Here is a 22158-nt window from a genome sequence, read left to right on the forward strand (position 1 = left end):
CCATTCTCTCTCTCTCTCCTCTCTTTCTCTGCCTCTTTCCCTCTTTCAAATAAATAAATGTAAAAAAAACATGGAAGTGATTTTAAACAAAAGATACAGGCTGGGCGTGGTGGCACATGCCTTTAATCCCATTACTCAGGAGGTAGAGGTAGAAGGATTGCCATGAGTTTGAGGCCAGCCTGAGACTACATAGTGAATTCCAGGTCAGCCTGGACCAGAGTGAGACCCTACTGTGAAAAACCAAAAAGGAAAAAAATCCAGTAATATAGAAGATAGTACTGACATGCAATATTTATACTTAATGAAGCTGTGACCTTACCCATTTTGTAACCTAAAACTACCACTATATTTGTTAAAAAAAGAAAACACCGGGCTGGAGAGATGGCTTAGCGGTTAAGCGCTTGCCGGTGAAGCCTGTGGACCCCGGTTCGAGGCTTGATTCCCCAGGACCCATGTTAGCCAGCTGCACAAGGGGGCGCATGCGTCTGGAGCTCGTTTGTAGTAGCTGGAAGCCCTGGCGTGCCCACTCTCTTCCTCTCTCTCTCTCTCTCTCTCTCTGCCTGCCTGCCTTTCTCTCTCTCAAATAAATAAATAAAAATAAACAAAAATAAAAAATTTAAAAAAAAACACCAAAATTGTTGACTTGGTTAACCTTTTATATTTTTGCTGAGACTCAAAATATGTTGCACATATCCATCACCAGCCCCATGGAATGCAAATTAAACCAACCTCTGTGTCTCAGCATTTCCTGATCACCTAGTACTATTGAAGGCAGCTACAATGTTTCTTTTCTTTTAGTTATTATTATTATTATTATTTTGCGTGAGAAAGAGAAAAAGGCAAAGAGAAGGAGAGAGAGAATGGGCCACACCAGAGCCTTCAGCGGCTGCAAACAAATTCCTTGTGGCGCATGCGCAACCTTGTGTGCCTGCATCACTGTGCATCTGGCTGTGTGGGACGTGGAGATGTGAACATGAGTTCTTAGGCTTTGCAAGTAAGTGCCTTAACTGCTAAGCCATCTATCCAGCCCTGTGATGTTTCTTTTGATGGTTTTTCTAATTTCAAATTCCTACACTAGTGTGGAGATGGGAAGTAGAATGGTGACTTAGCTTCAAAGCCAATCATCATGAACTTATTGCATATAGAACATAATTTGCTGATGCCCTCCCACCCCATTTCCAGGAGAATCAAGATACACATGTATGCACGAGCATGTATTATAGTCCTTTAGCTAATTTGCTAAGTTATAGCCACTTAAAATATATAGCTTACCGTGCCTCCAAGTGGAGAAAATCCAAATATGTACGGGCTGATGAATGGATGAAAGGAATGTGGTAAATCCATACAGTGGACTAACATTCAGCCACACAAAGGAACAAAACACCGATACATGATGCTTCATCTCTGGAGAATCTCGAATACATCATGATTTGGGCTGAGGAGATGGATCGGTGGATAAAGCACTCGCTACAGAACTGTGAGGACCTGAGTTCAGGTCCTCAGAACCCCACAGAAGGAGCCACTGTCGTGTGGGTCTGTAATCCCAGCACACCCAGCGAGAAGGGAGGTGGAGACAGAAGACGCTCAGGGGCGGCAAGCACGGTGAACAGAGCACAGTAACTACAAGAGACGGCCTCAGGCCAGGCGGAAGGACAGGACTGACATCCAGAAGTTGTCCACTGGCTCCACATATGTGCTGTGGCATGCGTGCACCATACTCACACTCATGAACATACACATGGACATGTACACATACTATATACACACATACATGCACACCAAAAACATCAAGTTTAGTGGAAGAAGCCAGACATAAAAAGCTTCAAATGATATGATTCTATGTATGTGACATGTCTACCATAGTCAACTTCACAGAGACAAAAAGTACATCAGGGTTGGAGAGATGGCTTAGCGGTTAAGCGCTTGCCTGTGAAGCCTAAGGACCCCGGTTTGAGGCTCGGTTCCCCAGGTTCCACGTTAGCCAGATGCACAAGGGGGCGCACGCGTCTGGAGTTCGTTTACAGAGGCTGGAAGCCCTGGCGCGCCCATTCTCTCTCTCTCCCTCTATCTGTCTTTCTCTCTGTGTCTGTCGCTCTCAAATAAATAAAAAATTTAAAAAAATATTTTAAAAAAATATTAAAAAAGTACATTAGTGTGACTAGGGGCTGGGGGAGGGAATGACGACATGTGGACATGGAGCCTCTTTTGCGAGTGGTGAGACCTTCGAAACAGAGATAGTGGTGATGGTTGAATAACTTTTTTTTGTTTTGTTTTTTCAAGGTAGGGTCTCACTCGAGCCCAGGCTGACCTGGAATTCACTATGGAGTCTCAGGCTGGCCTTGAACTCACAGTGATCCTCCTACCTCTGCCTCCTGAGTGCTGGGATTAAAGGCGTGCGCCACCACGCCTGGCTTCAGGTTTTTTTTTTAAGATTTTATTTTATTTATTTATTACAGACAGAGAAGGGGGGGGGCAGGTAGAGAATGAGGATGGGCATGCCAGGGCCTCTAGCCGCTGCAAATGAGCTCCAGATGCATGTACCATCATGCGCATCTGGCTTACATGACGCCTGGAGAATAGAACCTGGGTTCCTAGGCTTCACAGGTGTGCGCTGTAACCACTAAGCCATCTCTCCAGCCCCAGTGTTGTTGTTTTTTAAACATCTCTCGTTAGAAATAAGGAGGAAATCCAGCTCCTTGATAAAACCCAAGATGCCATCAGGATAAAAAGCGGAAGCCAGTGCAAACCAACGGAATTCAGTTGGCCAACTCCTAAAACCAAAAAATAGGCTTTATCTAAAACAAAAGCTTCCTCCCACTCAGCAGAGGGACAGTTTAAATACTCATGGTTTCCACTCCATTTTCATAACTTTTACATTATTTCTTTCGTACTTGGCAATCTTTCTGCTTTAGGCTGTTTCAACTACTACTATCAAACACCAAATCCCACGAGAGTTTCTTTCCATCTGGAATAAGCATTTGGCTCACAGAACCAAAGGAAACATTCTTCACCCCTGAACTGAAGAACAAGACTGAGGGCCAGCTGGACAGGACAAGGGCTGAGAGCCAGAGATGCCACACACAAAGCCACTTCAGGCCATCTCAACTCAAACACGAACGGGAAATAAAACCACAGGTGATACAAGAAATGGCATTCAGTGTTTGGATTAATGGCCAGGAGGAATATAATTCAAATTGCCAGATAAAATAGGAACCCCACCCCCCCAAAAGCCAACACAAGCAACATTGTAAATTGCATGAAGAGATGAGGACATGACTTTTGGGCTCTGTGCAAAGAAAATCCTTGCAGTTTTTTTTTTAACTATTTATTTGTTTGTTTATTTATTTCCAAGCAGAGAGAGATAGGAGATGAGAGAGAGAGAATGGGCATGACAGGGCCTCTAGCTGCTGTAAACAAATTTCGGATGCATGTGCCGTTGTGCATCTGACTTTACGTGGGTACCGGGGAATCAAACTCAGGTCACTAGGCTTTGCAGGCAACTGCCTTAACCACGGACCCATCTCTCCAGCCTCCTCGCAGTTTTTGTCCAGTTTTCCCCTTGCCACCCCCACCCTGCTGTGCCCTCATTCTTTGCCATGTCTCTGCCAGTGCCATTCTTCCTCACACCTCACACCAGCCTGCTGAAAGCCCTGTTGTCTCTACCTTTAAAACGTACATAAGCCGGGGTGGTGGCGCATGCCTTTAATCCCAGCACTCGGGAGGCAGAGGTAGGAGGATCGCTGTGAGTTCAAGGGCACCCTGAGATGACAGAGTTAATTCCAGGTCAGTCTGGGCCAGAGTGAGACCCTACCTTGAAAAACCGAAAATAAATAAATAAATAAATAAATAAATTTAAAAAACGTACATAAGGGACTGGGGAAGGTGCTCGGTGGTTAAAGGTGCTTGCTATCAAAGCCTGATGTCCCAGGTTTGATTCCCCAGTGCCCATGTAAAGCCTGATGCACAAAGTGACACGTGCATCCGGAGCTCGGTTGCAGTGGCAAGAGGCCCTGGAGTGCCTGTGCTCACTCTCCATCTCTCTTTCCTGGCAAATAAATAAATAAGTTAAGATCTCTAAAAGCCGTATATAAGAATCAGAACGCTTCTCACCACCCCTACCCCAGTCCACAACACGGAGTACCACGCACCCTACACTCCCGGCGAGCCAGGCACCCAGCCACAAGTGCCACTACCAAGACACAATGACCTCCTAACTGGACTCCCCGATATCTAATCTTGCTCCCAACACAATCTATTCTCGAAAATAAGTAAAGCCAGCAGCAAGGTCACTAAGAAATCAAGCGGGGGCTGAGCTGAAGACCTTCTTCCTGTCGACCAGCTGACTGAAAGCTGGAAAAAACTGCACTGCATGCAGGTCTATGGGAGACAGAAGTCATCAGTGGTGAAAACAGTGGACACTCAAGTTTGGCCAGACAGCCCAAATGACCAAATGGGGTGCAATAGTGGCATATCTGCCCTGGGGGAAACCAACTGCTCTCTAATTGGACTGGAGGCCTGCTCTATGGGAAGGAATGCATGCCTAGTACTGAAAAGCTAATCAAAAGCCTATGGCAGGGGAGATCATGAGCCTTAGGGGTATAAAGCCTGCTCTTGTTTGGATAAATGCATAAATTACTCTCACCAAATTTCCCTGAAAGCAATACACTTAATGTTCATACTCATATATTAATGCTATTCTCACTTTTGGTTAGCGAAGCTTCTCTTCTCAGATGCGGTGACCACTGGGATGACCCAAAAGGCAACATAGTGCTGAGAAGTGACAGAGGAGTGTCTAACACTGAAACATCTCTATCACACCCTCCAAGGCTCAGGGTCTATTGTGGAAAAGGTGGTGGAAAGAATGTAAGAGTCACTGAAGCAGACCTAAAAGGAACCCAACATGGCTCAGGGAAATTCGTGGAAGAGGGGGCAGAAAGATGGTTGGGGCATTATGCACAGAGACATTGCCTCTTCCCCATAACCGATGGCTTCCCTCACAACGCACAACCCACAATCCCTATGGAGATAATTGGCATCCCCGATGAGGAGGGTCCCTTTGGAGGGGAGCAGGAATGAGGGTAAAGATGGTACCAACATGTGCTGTTTACATAGAGTATGTCCATAACTAAAAAAAGATTAAAAAAAAAGAATGTACAAGCCAAAGGAAGGGTACAACTCCTTACAATCCAACTGTTCATACAGAAATTAGCCTCAATATCCATGACCTTGCAGAGCCAAACAATACCTTCAAAAGACCTTCATAGTAGGAGGAAAAGAGGATGACATCAAAATAAGAGAGACCCAGGGTCTAATGCGGAAGAGGTGGCGGAAAGAATGTAAGAGCCAAAGGAAGGATAGGACTCCGTACAACATGCTCCTCTAGACACAAAATGGCCTGGATATCCATGACCTCACAGTGCCTGACACTACCTGCATAAGTCCATCATAAGAGGAGGAAAAGATCATGACATCAAAAGTAAAAGAGAGACTGATTGAGATGGGGAGGGGGTATGATGGAGAATGGAGTTTCAAAGGGGTAAGTGGGGGGAGGGAGGGTATTACCATGGGGTATTTTTTATAATCATGGAAGTTGTTAATAAAAAATTTAAAAATTTAAAAAAAATAAGAGAGACCAATGGAGAGAGGGAGAGGATATGATGGAGAGTGGAGTTGTGAAGGGGAATGTGGGGGAAGGGAGGGAATTATCGTGGCTTATCATCTTTAAATTTAGAAGTTGTCAATAAAAAAATTATACATTAGGGCTGGAGAGATGGCTTAGTGGTTAAGCGCTTGCCTGTGAAGCCTAAGGACCCCGGTTTGAGGCTCGATTCCCCAGGTCCCACGTTAGCCAGATGCACAAGGGGGCGCACGCGTCTGGAGTTCGTTTGCAGTGGCTGGAAGCCCCGGCGCGCCCATTCTCTCTCTCTCCCTCTATCTGTCTTTCTCTCTATGTCTGTTGCTCTCAAATAAATAAATAAATAATGAACAAAAAAAAAATTAAAAAAAATTATACATTAAAAAAAAAAAAGATAGCCAGGCGTGGTGGCGCATGCCTTTAATCCCAGCACTCGGGAGGCAGAGGTAGGAGGACTGCCATGAGTTCGAGGCCACCCTGAGACTCCATAGTGAATTCCAGGTCAGCCTGGGCTGGAGTAAGACCCTACCTCAAAAAACCAAAAAAAAAAAAAAAAAGAATTAGTAAAGTCAGTATAGTGGTGCACGCCATTAATCACAGCACTTAGGAAACTAAGGTAGGAAGGTCATTGTGAATTCGAGGCCACCTTGAGAATAAAGAGTGAATTCCAGGTCAGCCTGAGCTAGAGCAAGACCCTACCTCAAAAATCAAAACAAGCCAGGCGTGGTGGCACACGCCTTTAATCCCAGAACTTGGGAGGCATGGTTAGGAGGATCACCGTGAGTTCGAGGCTACCCTGAGACTACGTAGTGAATTCCAGGTCAGCCTGGGCCAGAGTGAGACCCTACCTCAAAAAAACAAAAACAAAACAAACAACAACAACAAAAAACGATTTTCAGTTGCACTCAGGGTCAAAGCCAAAAACATGGCCTACCAGGCCTGATAAGGTCTAGCTTCCCTTTCCCTCTCTGGCTTCATGTCCCTTTACTCATTCTGTTCCAACCGCACAGGTGACACTATTTCAAGTTTAGAGCCTCAGGGCCTTTGCATTTGCTGTTCCCTCGGCGGCTCCTTCCTATGCCTTTGGGTCCATTAGAATGTGACCTTGTTGAAGCGATCCCTGACTCATCCTCACCCTCAATACCAGCTGCATTTCCCCCACAGCACTTGCTACCTTACCACCTTCCCATACCTAGTTTGCTTTTGCTTGTTTGTTTGTTTTGTTTCTAATCTGTCCCCATCAAACTCCACGAGGGCAGGGTTTCATTGATGTCATAACCCCGCACCTCGAAGGGCAGCAGAAGCAGCAGTGTGGAACTCACCAGAGTCGCCCAGGTCAGAGCTCTGAAAGAACGTGCGGCAGCGCTCCTTGTGCTCCTCCAGGGAGCTCCTCTGCTTGTAACTCCTTCCGCAGAACTCGCACTTGTACGGTTTCTCCACTGCAGAGAGAGCAAGGGAGAGTTAGCATCCTACCCATGGCGTGTTGGGTTTCTATGGAAACTGCTCTCTAGGAATGAGACTGCTGACTGAAGCCGGAGTGTTTGCACGCTCCTGAATCTGTTTTCCTTTTTTTAAAAATGTATTGATTTGCCCGTGTGTGTGTGTGTGTGTGTGTGTGTGTGTGTATGCGAATGCACCAGGAACCACTGCAGCTGCAAACGAATGCCAGGCACGTGTGCCACTTTTTGCGCCCAGTTTATGGGTGCTTGAGAAGTGAATCCTGGGCCACAGGCTTTGGTAGCAAGCACCTTTCACCACTGAACCACTCCCCATCCCCAAGTGTATCTCGCTCTTGTCAAGTGGCTATAACCAAGCCTGGCCTAAAACAATAAAAATTGAGCTAGTTTAGAAATATTTGGGGGCGCGGGAGTGGGGGCTGCAAAGATTTCTCAGTGGGTAAGGCACTTGCCTGCAAAGCCTAACGACCTGGGTTTAATTCTCCAGTATTCACTTAAAGCCAGATGCACAAAGTGGCACTTACGGTAGCTTAGAGGCTCTGCCACACCCATTCTCTCTGTCTCCTTCTCTCTCTCTCTCTTTTCCTTGCAAATAAATACACCAATAAATATTTGTAGGCAAGTGCCTTAGCCACCGAGTCATCTCTCCAGCCCCCTCAATACATATTTTAAAAAAGAGATAAAAAGAATATTTTTTTAATAATAGAATTAAGAGCCAGGTGTGGTGGCCCAAGCCTTTAATACCAGCACTTGGGAGGAAGAGGTAGGGGGATTGCTCTGAGTTCGAGGCCACCCTGAGACTACAAAGTGAATCCCAGGTCAGCCTGGGTGAGAGCAAGAACCTACCTCAAAACAACAACAACAAAATTAAGGATGAACTGCAAAAATGACCTGAACTAAATTTCCAAGATGAAGCAAAACTTTCCTCATAAGTTTACCTATATGTGAGCAATAATTTAAATTCTCTTTGCAAGGTTAGTTTTTCTTATTTGTTGATAAAATATATCTTAAAATTTTTTCAGAGTATTCAGGACTGAAAATTTAATTTTCTTTCTTTTTGTGATGGTAGGAATCAAACCCAGGTCCTTGGGTATGTAGGGCAAGAACTCTACCACAGAGCCACATCCCAGCCGTGAAATGATTTTTCTTTTTATTTTTTGGGGGGGGTAGGGTTTCACTCTAGCCCAGGTTGTCCTGGAATTCACTATGTACTTTCAAGCTGGCCTTGAACTCAGAGTGATCCTCCTACCTCTGCCTCCCAAGTACTGGGATTAAAGGCGTGCGCCACCACACCCAGTGTCTGAAATTATATTTTTAAAATTATTTATTTATTTATTTATTTGAGAGCGACAGACACAGATAGAAAGACAGAGAGAGGGAGAGAGAGAGAATGGGCATGCCAGGGCTTCCAGCCTCTGCAAACAAACTCCAGACGCGTGCGCCCCTTGTGCATCTGGCTAACGTGGGACCTGGGGAACCGAGCCTCGAACCAGGGTCCTTAGGCTTCACAGGCAAGCGCTTAACCGCTAAGCCATCCCTCCAGCCCTGAAATTATATTTTTAAAGTATTTTTATTTATTTATGCAGTAGGGCCTCTTTCATTGCAAACAAATTCCAGATGCATGCACCACTTTGGGCATCTGACTTTATGTGAGTGTTGGGGAACTGAACTGTAGGGCAGCAGGTTTTGTAAGCAAAACTTTTTTGACTGCTGAGCCATCTCCTCAGCACTTTGAAATGTTTTCTTTCTTTCTTTCTTTTATTCCTTTGGGGAAAGCATGAACGCAGCCCCCACTACCACAAATTATGCAGTCGAGTTTCCCACATTTGGGGAAATCGCAGGGGTCAGCACATCCAGAGTGCAATGGACAAGCCTTGCCCTGGGAAAAGCACCTTCGTGATCATGGCATCTCCCTGCTAGGTAAGTATGAAATCTATTTTTTTTTTTTTTTTTTTTTGGTTTTTTTGAGGTAGGGTCTCACTCTAGCCCAGCCTGACCTGGAATTCACAGAGGAGTCTCAGGGTGGCCTTGAACTCATGGCACTCCTCCTACCTCTGCCTCCCTAGTGCTGGGATTAAAGGCATGCACCATCATGCCTGGCTTGTTTTATTTTCTTTTAAAAATACTTATTTATTTAAGAGAGAGGGAGGAAGAAACAGAGAGTGAGAGAACGAAGATGGGACCTCTTGCTACTGCAAACCTGCTCCAGAGGCACATGCCACTAGTTTTACATGGGCACTGGTGAATCAAACGCAGGCTGTCAGGCTTTGAAAGCACGTGCCTTTAACCACTCAGCCATCTTTCCAGCCCCAAAATGTTTTATTTTCTAATTCTACTTACTCTTGAAAACAGAGGTGTTGGGAACTAAAGCATTCAAAAACTCTTATGAAATTCCAAACTAAAATAAAATGGTTTGCTGTGGCTAAAAATGTTAAGTGTCTGCATAAACTGGGGTTCTCTAGAATCTGTCTTAAAATGCTCATTATTGTTGTTTTTTTGTTTCATAATAGGCAGTGGAAGCATTTTCATTTTCACTTTTTTTTTGGACCCAAGCTCATCCCTAATTCATTACGTTGACAAATGAACTATAAAGGAAAAAACTCTCTCTGCCTCATATGTTCTGCCGTGGGTTTTGCTGGCATTGACTTCTTTAATCTTAGTCTCTGAATTGTGATTGGTTTTGAGAGTGGGGCTGGGTTTCAGCCATAGCAGCAATGTGGAATGACATAAAAACAACCCTTTTTTAAAAAAAATTAAAATTTTGTCAGATAACATCAAGAACATGAGGTCCCAATTTGAAAATAAGCCTAGCCTCATTTTTCTAAGAGGGGAATTCTAAATGTTAATTTGTGTGTGTGTGTGTGTGTGTGTGTGTGTGTGTGTGTGCATTCAAAAGAAGGACTGAAACCAGGCGTGGTGGTGCACGCCTGTAATCCCAACACTCGGGAGGCAGAGGTAGGAGGATCACCATAAGTTCGAGGCCACCCTGAGACTATATAGTGAATTCCAGGTCAGTCTGGACTAGAGTGAGACTGTACCTTGGAAAACAAAAACAAAACACACACAGAAAAGGACTGAAGACATCAGGAGAGTGCATGGCTTTCTAGGCCCTCTTGCTGCTGCCCTTCTTGCAGGGATTAGCAGTAAACAGGGTGGTTAAGGGGAGGGCCGGGCTGAAGAGATTTAGCCCAGGGGACGGTGAGGTGATGCACGCCTAAAATCCCAGCACTTGGGAGGCAGAGGCAGGAGGATTACTGCCAGTTTAAGGTTAGCCTGGTCTACATGGACTTCCAGGATAGTAAGATGCTATCTCAAAAAAAGAAGAAGATGATGATGAAAGAAAGCAAGAGATTTATCCAAAATGGCCCAAAAAAATCCTAAACAGTTTATATCTGGCTTACATTTTTTTCTCATTTATAAACTGTCCATCATTTCGTTTGTGCTGTCTTTTGAATGGAAAATGTATGTCTGTGTATGTTTGAAAAATAATTTTTAAATAAAATTTATAATGAAATACACCATAGCTATAATTTCCTCACGAATATTGCAAAGGCGTTTTCACAGGCAGGCTCGTCTTGCCTGTTGTTCTCCAGGCACAAAGATGCCGAGGAGATGGTCTCCAGTGAGGCAGACGGAGAGCAATTAATGCCTTCATTGGAATGCAATTAGCCCTAGAGGTCTGTGCTATTGCAACCCTGCAGAACGGGAGTGACAGATTTGAGCCTCCACACTTAACTCTTTTCTGTTTTCCACAGTCGCTGCGGAAATGTAGACCGCCAGTGCCCCTCACTTACCAGAATGTGTCCTAAGGTGACCCGTGAGCGCATCTCTCCTTTGGCACGCATAGTTGCAGAGGTGACACTTGAAAGGTTTTTCCCCTGTATGCAGCTTAATGTGGCGGAGGAGGTTACCTTTCTGAGTAAAAGATGCCCCACATTGATTACACTGGAATGGGCGTTCACCTTCAGAAAGGATAGAGAGAGATTTCTGGTCACCAAGCATGTGGGAAAACATATGCACAGATTAGATCCTATGGCAAATGTCCATCTTCTGGATGGTTTTGCCTACAGTGGGGAGCTGCACTGCAAGACCAAGGATAAGACTTTACTCATAGAATCTTCCTCCCAAAGAGAAAACCTCCCGCCTAGTGAAGCTATTCTAGGTATCATCTTGCCTTGAATGGGGTCAAAGGAATAAGAGAACTCTAGGGGAGCTTTCTACAGGGTTTTATACTCTTGACATTCCTTTGCAAACACACTCACAGGTTCAAGTCAGGGCTTTGAGACAGGGATCTGTAGTCTAGACTGGTCTGAAACTCATGGTGATCCTCCTGCCTCAGCCTCTCAAGTATTGTGATTACAGGTGTGAGTCACCATGCCCAGCTTAGATTCAAGACTCAGTAAGATGTTAGGGGCCCTGAATGCTTCTTTTTAGTCTCCATATCAGATGGACTCCTTTGGCACAGAAATTGTTCATCTGCCTTCCTTTGGGCTTCCTGTTTATTACTTCCTGAAAATATATCCCTTAAAACTGGCAATGAAAATGATATCCTTGGGCTGGAGAGATGACTCAGTGGGGTAAAGCACTGGCTTGCAAAAGCCTGCAGGCTGGGTTTAATTTCACAGTACCCATGTAAAGCCACATGCACAAAGTGGCACAAGTGTCTGGAATTTGTTTGCAGTGGCAAGAGGCCTTGGTATGCCCTTCCCACCATTCTCTCTCAAATAAATAAATAAAAATATTCTTTAAAAGAATGGTATACTGGGCTGGAGGGATAGCTTAGTGGTTAAGGTGCTTGCCTGCAAAGCCAAAGGACCCAGGTTCGATTCCCACAGGACCCATGTGAGCCAGATGCACAGGGGCACATGCATCTGGAGTTCATTTGCAGTGGCTGGAGACCCTGGTGTACCCATTCTCTTTGTCTCTCTCTTTCTCCATCTCTCTCTCTGTCTCAAGTAAATAAGTTAACAATTAAAAAAAAATAAAAATAAGAATGGTATCCTTTCATCTGCCAAATTCAAACCCAATATACTAAGGACATTTGCTTTTATTAAAAATACATGAAAGACATCTAAGAAGAAAATCACACCATTCAGTCCTACTTGCTAGCTGAAGAGAAAGTATTTTTCTAACATACAAAACTGTGCTATCTACAGTCTCCCCCAATCCCCACTCTCAGCCAGGGTCTCATTTTAGTCTAGGCTGACTTGGAGCTCACTCTGTAGCTCCAGGATGGCCTTGAACTCATAGTGTTAGGACTAAAGGTGTGCATTACCACACTCGGCTTTACAGTCTTTGTATTTTTATTTTATTTTAATTAATTTTTTTCCAAGAAGAGAGAGAGAATGAATATGGGCAAGCCACTGTAAGTAAACTTCAGATGCATGTGTCAATTTGTGCATATGGCTTTACATGGGAAGGCTTTGTAGGCAAGTGTCTTAACCCCTGAGCAACCTCCCATCTCCCGCTTTTCAATTTTTAATTTATTTATTTGCAAGCAGGGAGAGATAGAGAAGAGAAATAGACAGAGAATGGGCACACCAGGGCCTCTAGCCACTGCAAACAAACTCCAGATGCAGGCACCGTCATGTGTTTCTGGCTTACGTGGGTACTGGGGAATCGAACCTGGGTCCTTAGGCTTTGCAGGCAAACACCTTAACTGCCAAGCCATCTCTCCAGCCTCCATTCCCCCTTTTTAATTTTTTTAAATTCCTCGCCTGTTTAAAATCCAGGGCATTTGCAATGTGTTGGCCCAATAGTGAAGCAGAAACAAAAATCATTGGGTAAATGGCAGTGCAGAGAGGGCTAGATACATCAGAATCTTCGCCAAGAACAATGGAGGACTCCAAAGACTCCAGTTCAGCACCATGCCTCACATAGCTGCACGGGGACAGTTCTCAGAGTGGACAAAGGAGACTTTACCAGTGTGGCTCCGCTTATGGACCATTAAGACGTTGAAGCTAATGCAGGACAATCCACACACGTCGCAGTTCATCTTCCCACTGGCTGGTCGGCTGCTGTCATAAGGGACTCCGGGCCTCTCCAGCTTAATGCTTTCATATTCATTATAGTCTCTTGCATAGCTGTAAGGAATTTCAGGCTCTTCTGCATTCCCCATGGGCTCGGGCTTCAAGACAGCCTCCTCTCTCCCACTGTATTCATCCTTCACTTTCATTGAGTCTTCTGCAGGGAAGTTAATGAAAGAAATGAATGATGACGGTATTCTGAGCTGTGGAAACAGCTTGGAAGGCAGAGACCCACGACTGACAGTTACCTCAGATGAAGCTCACATAATGAAATGTTGTACATATAAAAAGCAGGAGAAGATGGCGGCGTAGGTACCACGCCAAAACAGCCTGGGGGGGGAAGACCAAAATAAACTCAGCAAAATACACACTTTTACTAAAAAGTGAGGTGTATAGGAAGTTGAGGCGGCAGCGGAGAAGTGGAAGAGTTATAGAGCATCCAGAGCCTGCACAGCCGGGAACAGCGGCTCCGGGCCGCTCGGCTACCCGCCGCAACCGCGGAGCGGCAGAAAACCGCCGGTCTCTCGACTCGAGCCGCAGGACAAGCCAGGTGTGGGATTTTCCCCTCACACCGCGCTCTCCGCAACTCGGGAAACGTGAGGGGAGAGTGGCAGTGAGCAACGGAGGGAGGAGCAGACCGCGAGGTAAAAGCACACGTGGAGAAACGATACAACCAGAACAGCGCGGCTCCCTCCCCTCACCCGCCGCCTGAGCCCAGCTCCAGCGAACACAGCAGCGGCCCGGGACCCGGCCACGCCAACTTGGGCTGACGGCGGGACCCAAGCAGGAGCAGAATTTGGCAGCAACTTCAGCGGCTCCAGCACCGGTACCAGTGGCCCCAGCAGCAGCGGACCCAGGACAGCAGCGGCTTCGGGGTGAGCAGCAGCGGTGGACACGACAACGGCAGCTTCAGCAGTGGTGGGGGCTCCGGCGGAGACACCTACAACAGCTGCAGAGGCGGCCCAGTTTGCCCCGTAGGAAAAGCCAGTGCCCAGCTCCAGAAACCAGAACAGCAGCCCGACGACCCAGGCAGCAACTTGACTGAGACCACAATCACCCAAGGTAACGGGGATTGCACCAGGGAAGGGTCTCACCTGGTCACAAGCTGACTTGGATACCTCAACAGACCAGAAATCTAAACCTCTTTGTTGATAGAGGATCTGGTCATTATAATAACTACTCTAGCATACATACTCGGGGCTGTTGTTGATGGAATGGGTACAGTGTTTAGCTAAATTTTAGAATCTACCAGTATATTATTCCACTCAGCCTGCTTGAATACTCCTATAGCAGGGAAACTCAACCCCTAAGAACATCTTTGTAGATACTCTGAGAGTCTTAAGAGCCACACCTAATACCTTAAGGTCCTACCCTGAAAATATTTTACACCAAATCAATTGATGCAGCTAAGAATACACAGCTAGCTAGAAAATCCAAGCATTAACTTAATCCAAGATGCAAAAATATATACATTATAACACAAGAAACACTAAAAAGCAAGACGATATAAATCCACCTAAAAGTATTAATGCATCAGAAATGTCCTCCAGTGAGAAAGAGTTAGAGGAAATGCCTGAGAAAGAGTTCAAAAGAATAATTATAAATATGTTCAAAGAGGTCAAAGAGCACATGAATACAACCAAAGAAGAAATCAAAGAGGAAATCAAAGAGGAAATCAAAGGAATCAAAGAAGAGGCAGGACACCAATTTAATGAAATAAAGAAGGCAATACAAGACATAAATAGAGAAATAGAAATAATAAAGAAAAACCAGTCAGAATTATTAGCAATGAAGAACACAGTTAATGAAATAAAAAACTCTGTAGAAAATCTCACCAGTAGGATGGATGAGGGAGAGGACAGAATATCTAAGCTAGAAGATCAGGTGGCAGACCTAATGCAGTCCAACAAAGAGAAAGACAAACTTATAGAAAAGTATGAGTGGGAATTTCAAGATATTCGGGACACTATGAAAAGATCCAATATAAGAATTCAGGGCATAGTAGAAGGAGAAGAATTCCACTCCAGAGGCATAGTAGGCATCTTCAACAAAATCATAGAGGAAAATTTTCCCCAAATTGGGAAAGAGGTGCCAATACAGATACAGGAAGCCTTTAGAACCCCAGCCAGACAAAACCCAGAAAGAAACTCTCCTCGCCACATTATACTCAAACTTCCAAACACACAAACCAAAGAAAAAATATTGAAAGCAGTTAGAGAGAAAAATCAAGTTACCTACAAAAGCAAGCCCATCAGGATTACAGCAGATTATTCAACACAAACTTTTAAAGCCAGAAGGGCCTGGAGTGATATATTCCAAGTTCTGAAAGATAACAACTGTCAACCAAGGTTACTTTATCCTGCAAAGTTATCCATCCAAATAGATGGAGAAATAAAGACATTCCATGACAAAAGCAGGTTAAAGGAATATCTGAAGACAAAACCAGCTCTACAGAAAATACTTGATAGAATCCTCCATGCTGAACAAAAGGAAAAGCACACATATAAGGAACCTAGAAAAAACCAGCCATACTCAAATACCAGTTAACAGAAGAGAGCACAGGTAGAACAAGTAACACACACACACACACACAAATGGCAAACATAAATACACACCTTTCAATAATATCTCTTAATATCAACGGTCTCAATGCCCCAACGAAAAGACATAGATTTGCAGACTGGGTTAAAAAGCAGGATCCTACAATTTGTTGTCTTCAAGAAACTCACCTTTCTACAAAGGATAGACATTATCTTAGGGTGAAAGGTTGGAAGACGGTGTTTCAAGCAAATGGGCCTAGAAAACAAGCAGGGGTTGCTATCCTAATATCAGACAGGGTGGACTTTAGTCCGAAGTTAGTCAAAAAAGATAAGGAAGGTCACTTTATATTGATTAAGGGCACACTCCAACAGGAGGACATTACAATCCTAAACATATATGCACCTAACATGGGGGCTCCCAAATTCGTCAAACAAACACTATTAGAACTAAGGTCACAGATAACACCAAACACGGTGGTGGTGGGTGACTTTAACACCCCACTCTCATCAATTGACAGGTCATCCAGGGAAAGAATAAACAGAGAGGCATCTGGACTAAATGAGGTCATAGAAGATATGGACCTAACAGATATATACAGGACATTTCATCCAAAGGCTGCAGAATATACATTCTTTTCAGCAGCACATGGAACATTCTCTAAAATAGACCATATATTAGGACACAAAGCAAATCTTAACAAATTCAGGAAAATTGAAATAATTCCTTGCATTCTATCTGACCACAACGGAATTAAACTACAAATCAGTAGCAAGAAAGGCTATAGAGCATACACAAAATCATGGAAGCTAAACAATACACTACTAAATGATGAGTGGGTCAATGAAGAAATCAAAAAGGAAATCAAAAAATTTATAGAGTCAAATGATAATGAGAACACAACATACCAAAATCTCTGGGACACAATGAAGGCAGTTCTAAGAGGTAAATTTATAGCCTTAAGTGCCTATATTAAGAAATTAGAAAGGTCGCAAGTAAACGACCTAATGCTTCGCCTTAAAGCCTTGGAAAAAGAAGAACAAGGCAAACCAAAAAGTAGTAGACGGGAAGAAATAATAAAGATTAGGGCAGAAATTAATGAAATAGAAACAAAAAGAACAATCCAAAGAATTAATGAAACAAAGAGTTGGTTCTTTGAAAGGATAAACAAGATTGATAAACCCTTAGCAAATCTGACCAAAAGAAAGAGAGAAGAGACACAAATTAATAAAATCAGAGATGAACAAGGTAACATCACAACAGATTCCAGAGAAATTCAAAAAATTATAGGGACATACTATAAAAGCATATACTCCACAAAGTATGAAAATCTGAAAGAAATGGATGATTTCCTTGATCTATATGACCTACCTAAATTAAATCAAAATGAGATTAATCACTTAAATAGACCTATAACAAACATGGAGATCCGAGCAGTTATCAATAATCTCCCAACTAAAAAAAGCCCAGGCCCGGATGGATTCACTGCTGAATTTTACCAGACTTTTAAGGAAGAGCTAACACCATTGCTTCTTAAGCTTTTCCAGGAAATAGAAAAAGAAGGAATCCTACCAAACTCCTTCTATGAGGCCAGCATCACCCTGATACCAAAACCAGGCAAAGATAGAACAAAAAAAGAAAATTACAGACCAATCTCCCTCATGAACATAGATGCAAAAATTCTCAACAAAATATTGGCAAACAGAATACAAGAGTATATCAAAAAGATCATTCACCCTGACCAAGTAGGCTTTATCCCAGAGATGCAGGGATGGTTCAACATACGCAAATCTATAAATGTAATACATTACATAAATGGGTTGAAGGACAAAAATCACATGATCATCTCATTAGATGCAGAGAAAGCATTTGACAAAATCCAACATCCCTTCATGATAAAAGTCCTACAGAGACTGGGAATAGAAGGAACATATCTCAATATAATAAAGGCTATTTATGACAAGCCTACAGCCAACATATTACTAAATGGGGAAAAACTGGAAGCTTTTCCACTAAAATCAGGAACAAGACAAGGGTGTCCACTGTCTCCACTTCTATTTAATATAGTTTTGGAAGTCCTAGCCATAGCAATAAGGCAAGAGACACACATAAAAGGGATACAAATTGGAAAGGAAGAAATCAAGTTATCACTATTTGCAGATGACATGATTCTATACATAAAGGACCCTAAAGACTCTACTAGCAAGCTGTTAGAGCTAATCAAAACCTACAGCAATGTAGCAGGATACAAAATAAATACACAGAAATCAGTAGCCTTCATATATGCTAACAACAAACACACAGAGGATGAAATCAGAGAATCACTCCCATTCACAATTGCATCAAAAAAAATAAAATACCTTGGAATAAACCTAACTAAGGAAGTAAAGAATCTATACAATGAGAACTTTAAGACACTCAAGCGAGAAATTGCAGAAGACACTAGAAAGTGGAGAAACATCCCTTGTTCCTGGCTTGGGAGAATCAATATCGTGAAAATGGCAATCTTACCTAAAGCAATCTACACATTTAATGCAATCCCTATCAAAATTCCAAAGGCTTTCTTCATGGAAATAGAAAAAACAATCCAAAAATTCATTTGGAATCATAAAAAACCTCGAATATCTAAAATAATACTGAGCAACAAAAAAGAGGCTGGTGGTATCACCATACCTGATTTTAACCTATACTACAGAGCCATAGTAACAAAAACAGCATGGTACTGGCACAAAAACAGACATGTAGATCAGTGGAACAGAATAGAGGACCCAGATGTAAGCCCAAGTAGCTATAGCCACCTGATATTCGATAAAAATGCCAAAAATACTCATTGGAGAAGAGACAGCCTCTTCAACAAATGGTGTTTTGAAAACTGGATAAATATCTGCAGAAGGATGAAAATAGATTCTTCTCTCTCGCCATGCACAAGAATTAAGTCCAAATGGATTAAAGACCTTAACATCAGACCGGAAACTTTGAAACTGCTAGAGGAAAAAGTAGGGGAAACCCTCCAACATATTGGTCTTGGCAAAGACTTTCTAAATACAACCCCAATTGCTCAGGCAATAAAACCACAGATTAACCACTGGGACCTAATGAAATTACAAAGATTTTGCACCGCAAAGGACACAGTGAAAAAAGCAAAGAGGCAACCTACAGAATGGGAAAAAATCTTCGCCAGCTATATATCTGATAAAGGATTAATATCTAGGATATACAAAGAACTCAAAAAGTTAACTAATAAGGAATCAAACAGGCCAATCAAAAAATGGGCTAAGGAGCTAAATAGAGAGTTCTCAAAGGAAGAAATACGAATGGCATATAAGCACCTAAAAAAATGTTCTACGTCACTAGTCATCAGGGAAATGCAGATTAAAACTACATTGAGATTCCATCTCACTCCTGTCAGATTGGCCACCATCATGAAAACAAATGATCATAAATGTTGGCGGGGATGTGGAAAAAAAGGAACCCTTCTGCACTGCTGGTGGGAATGCAATCTGGTCCAGCCATTGTGGAAAACAGTGTGGAGGTTCCTAAAGCAGCTAGAGATTGATCTACCATATGACCCAGCTATAGCACTCCTAGGCATATATCCAAAGGACTCATCTCATTTCCTTAGAAGTACATGCTCAACCATGTTTATTGCTGCTCAATTTATAATAGCTGGGAAATGGAACCAGCCTAGATGTCCCTCAACAGATGAGTGGATAATGAAGATGTGGTACATTTATACAATGGAGTTCTACTCAGCGGTAAAGAAAAATGAAGTTATGAAATTTGCAGAAAAATGGATGGACCTGGAAAGTATTATACTAAGTCAGGTAACCCAGGCCCAGAAAGCCAAGCGCCACATGTTCTCCCTCATATGGGGATCCTAGCTACAGATGACTGGGCTTCTGTGTGAGAATGAAAATACTTAGTAGCAGAGGCCAGTAAGTTGAAAAGGAGACATAAAGGGTGGAGAAAGGAAGGGAGGAGGATACTTAATAGGTTGATATTGTATATATGTAATTACAATGATTGTAATGGGGAGGTAATATGATTGAGAATGGAATTTCAAACGGGAAAGTGTGGGGGTGGGGAGGGAGGGAATTACCATGGGATATATTTTATAATCATGGAAAATGTTAATAAAAATTAAAAAAAAAAAAAAAAAAAAAAAAAGCAGGAGAAGCCGGGCGTGGTGCTTTTAATCCCGGCACTCGGGAGGCAGAGGTAGGAGGATCACCGTGAGTTTGAGGCCACCATGAGACTACACAGTGAATTCCAGGTCAGCCTGGGCTAGAGTGAGAATCTATCTCAACCCACCCACCCCCCCGCAAAAAAAGCCAAGAGAATGCCAGGAAGATAACTCAATACCTGATTTCAGAACCACTGCAGCTAGAGGAAAACACACACACACAGACACACACACACACATTTTAGGCTATACAGAAAATTAATAACAGGTTTTAGCTATGACTACTATGAAATGAATTTTGAGCAACCTGTCCCCAGTACTGGAAGAGAAGAAAGGTTCCCAGCATCTATTTTAGTACTGCACTTAAAAAGGCAAGGTGAGGCCTGGGGAGATGGCTCAGCAGTTAAAGGCACTTGCTTGTAAAGCATGCCAGCTTGGATTTGATTCCTCAGTACCCACTTAAAGCCAGAAACACAAAGTAGCTCATGCATCTGGAGTTTGCTTGCAGTGGTAAAAGGCCTTGGCATGCCCATTCTCTCCCTTTCTCTGCTTGCAAGTAAATAATAAATTATATTTTAAAGAAAAGGCAAGGTGGGACACTGGAGAGATGGCTCAGTGGTTAAGACACTTGCCTACAAAACCCAAGGATCCAGGTTTGATTCCTCGGTACCCATGTAAAGCCAGATGCACAAAGTGGTGCATGCATCTGGAGTTCGTTTGCAACACCTGGAGGCCGTGGCATTCCCATCATCTCTATTTTTCTTCTATCTCTCTCTGCTTGCAAATTAGTAAAAATAATTTTTAAAGAGGTAAGGTGAAAGCTAGGTGAGGTGGTGCACACCTGTAATCTAGCATGCAGGAGGCTGAAGCAGATGATCACCAGCCCAGTTGAACCAAGTGAGTTTAGGACAGCCTGGGCTACAGAGTAAGACCCTTGTCTCAAAAAAAAAAAAAAAAAAAGCACAAAACAAACAAATGAAAAGGGCAAGGTGATGTGCTGTTAGGATTCAAAGAGAAAATAAACACCATTTTGATCCTACAAATGCAACAAGTTAGGTCACCAAGATTGACAATTGAGGGATGGGGAAATGGCTTAGTGGTTAAGGCATTTGTCTGAGAAGCCTAAGGACCACGGTTCAATTCCCCAGGACCCTCGTAAGCCAGATGCATAAGGGGCACACACGTCTGGAGTTTGTTTGTAGTGGCTGGAGGCCCTGGCGTGCCCATTCTCTTTCTCTCTACCTGCCTATTTCTCTCTCTCTCTCTCTCTTAAATAAATAAATAAATAATTTATTTTAAAAAAAGATTGACAGTTGACTAGTGAGCACAGTTTTTCTGAGTTTAAGCCATGCTTTGCCTCTTCCGCTTCCATGTACGTGAGCTACCAAAGAGTGTCTTATCTCCTCATGTCTGTATCTGATAAAGATTCAGCATGGGAGTGGAAGAACTGTTACTGAACTAGTATTGAGAAAGACAAAAGGAGAAGTAATTCTTTTCTTGAAATTTTTTGTATTTATTTAGAAGCAGAGAGAAAGAGAGATAGAGAGAGAAAGAGAGAGAGAGAGAATGGGTGCGCCAGGGCCTCTAGCAGTCATAAATGAACTCCAGATGTATGTGCCACCTTGTTTATCTGGCTTTACGTGGATGCAGGGGAATTGAACCCGGGTCGTTAGGGTTTGCAGGCAAGTGCTTTAACTGCTGACTCATCTCTCCAGCCTAGGAAGTAATTCTATTTACTTATTTATTGTTTTTTCAAGGTAGGGTCTCACTCTAGCCCAGGCTGACCTGGAATTCACTATGTAGTCTCAGGCGGGCCTTGAACTCATGGTGATCCTCCTACCTCTGCCTCCTGAGTGCTGGGATTAAAGGTGTGCACTGCCATGCCCGGCCCAAGAAGTAATTCTTTAATACAATCCAAGGAGCCACTTCCATTGACAGGTGAACTGGGTCCAAAGTAAGCAAGGGCAATGACATCTGTACCCAAGCTAAGGAGAACTAAACTCAACACCCTAGAAATAACTGTAGGACTGGGTAAGAGAGGAGGCACCAACTCAAGTTAGTTGACTGACCCCGTATTCTTGGCAGTACTGAGGATCTGTAACCCGGAGCCTTGCATATGCTAGACAGGCACTGTACCTCTTAGCTATATCTTCAACCATGCTATAATACTTATAAGAAGAACTTAAGAACTGGAGGGGGCTGGAGAGATGGCTTAACAGTTAAGGCGCTTGCCAATGAAGCCTAAGGATCCTGGTTCAATTCCCCAGTACCCATGTAAGCCAGATGCACATAATGGCGCATGCCTCTGGAGTTTGTCAG

The 22158-nt window shown here is 43.3% G+C and overlaps 1 protein-coding gene and 1 non-coding gene across 2 annotated transcripts in view; both read right to left on the reverse strand.

The window, feature by feature from the left end:
- Positions 1–22158, reverse strand: part of Ikzf3 (IKAROS family zinc finger 3) — a 99152-nt gene that overhangs the window by 37077 nt on the left and 39917 nt on the right. Inside the window, exons 4-6 of the mRNA XM_045159550.1 lie at positions 13015–13275; positions 10887–11054; positions 6958–7074 (exon numbers count right to left, since the gene is read on the reverse strand). Of these exons, the coding sequence (XP_045015485.1) occupies positions 6958–7074; positions 10887–11054; positions 13015–13275 (546 nt within the window). The remainder of the gene's footprint in view (positions 1–6957; positions 7075–10886; positions 11055–13014; positions 13276–22158) is intronic.
- LOC123463619 lies at positions 8859–9020 on the reverse strand. Its single transcript, XR_006639028.1, has one exon. It is a non-coding gene; the product is annotated as a U1 spliceosomal RNA (small nuclear RNA).

The sequence above is a fragment of the Jaculus jaculus genome, chromosome 9 (genome assembly GCF_020740685.1).
Source record: "Jaculus jaculus isolate mJacJac1 chromosome 9, mJacJac1.mat.Y.cur, whole genome shotgun sequence".
In the NCBI taxonomy this organism is placed as follows: domain Eukaryota; kingdom Metazoa; phylum Chordata; class Mammalia; order Rodentia; family Dipodidae; genus Jaculus; species Jaculus jaculus.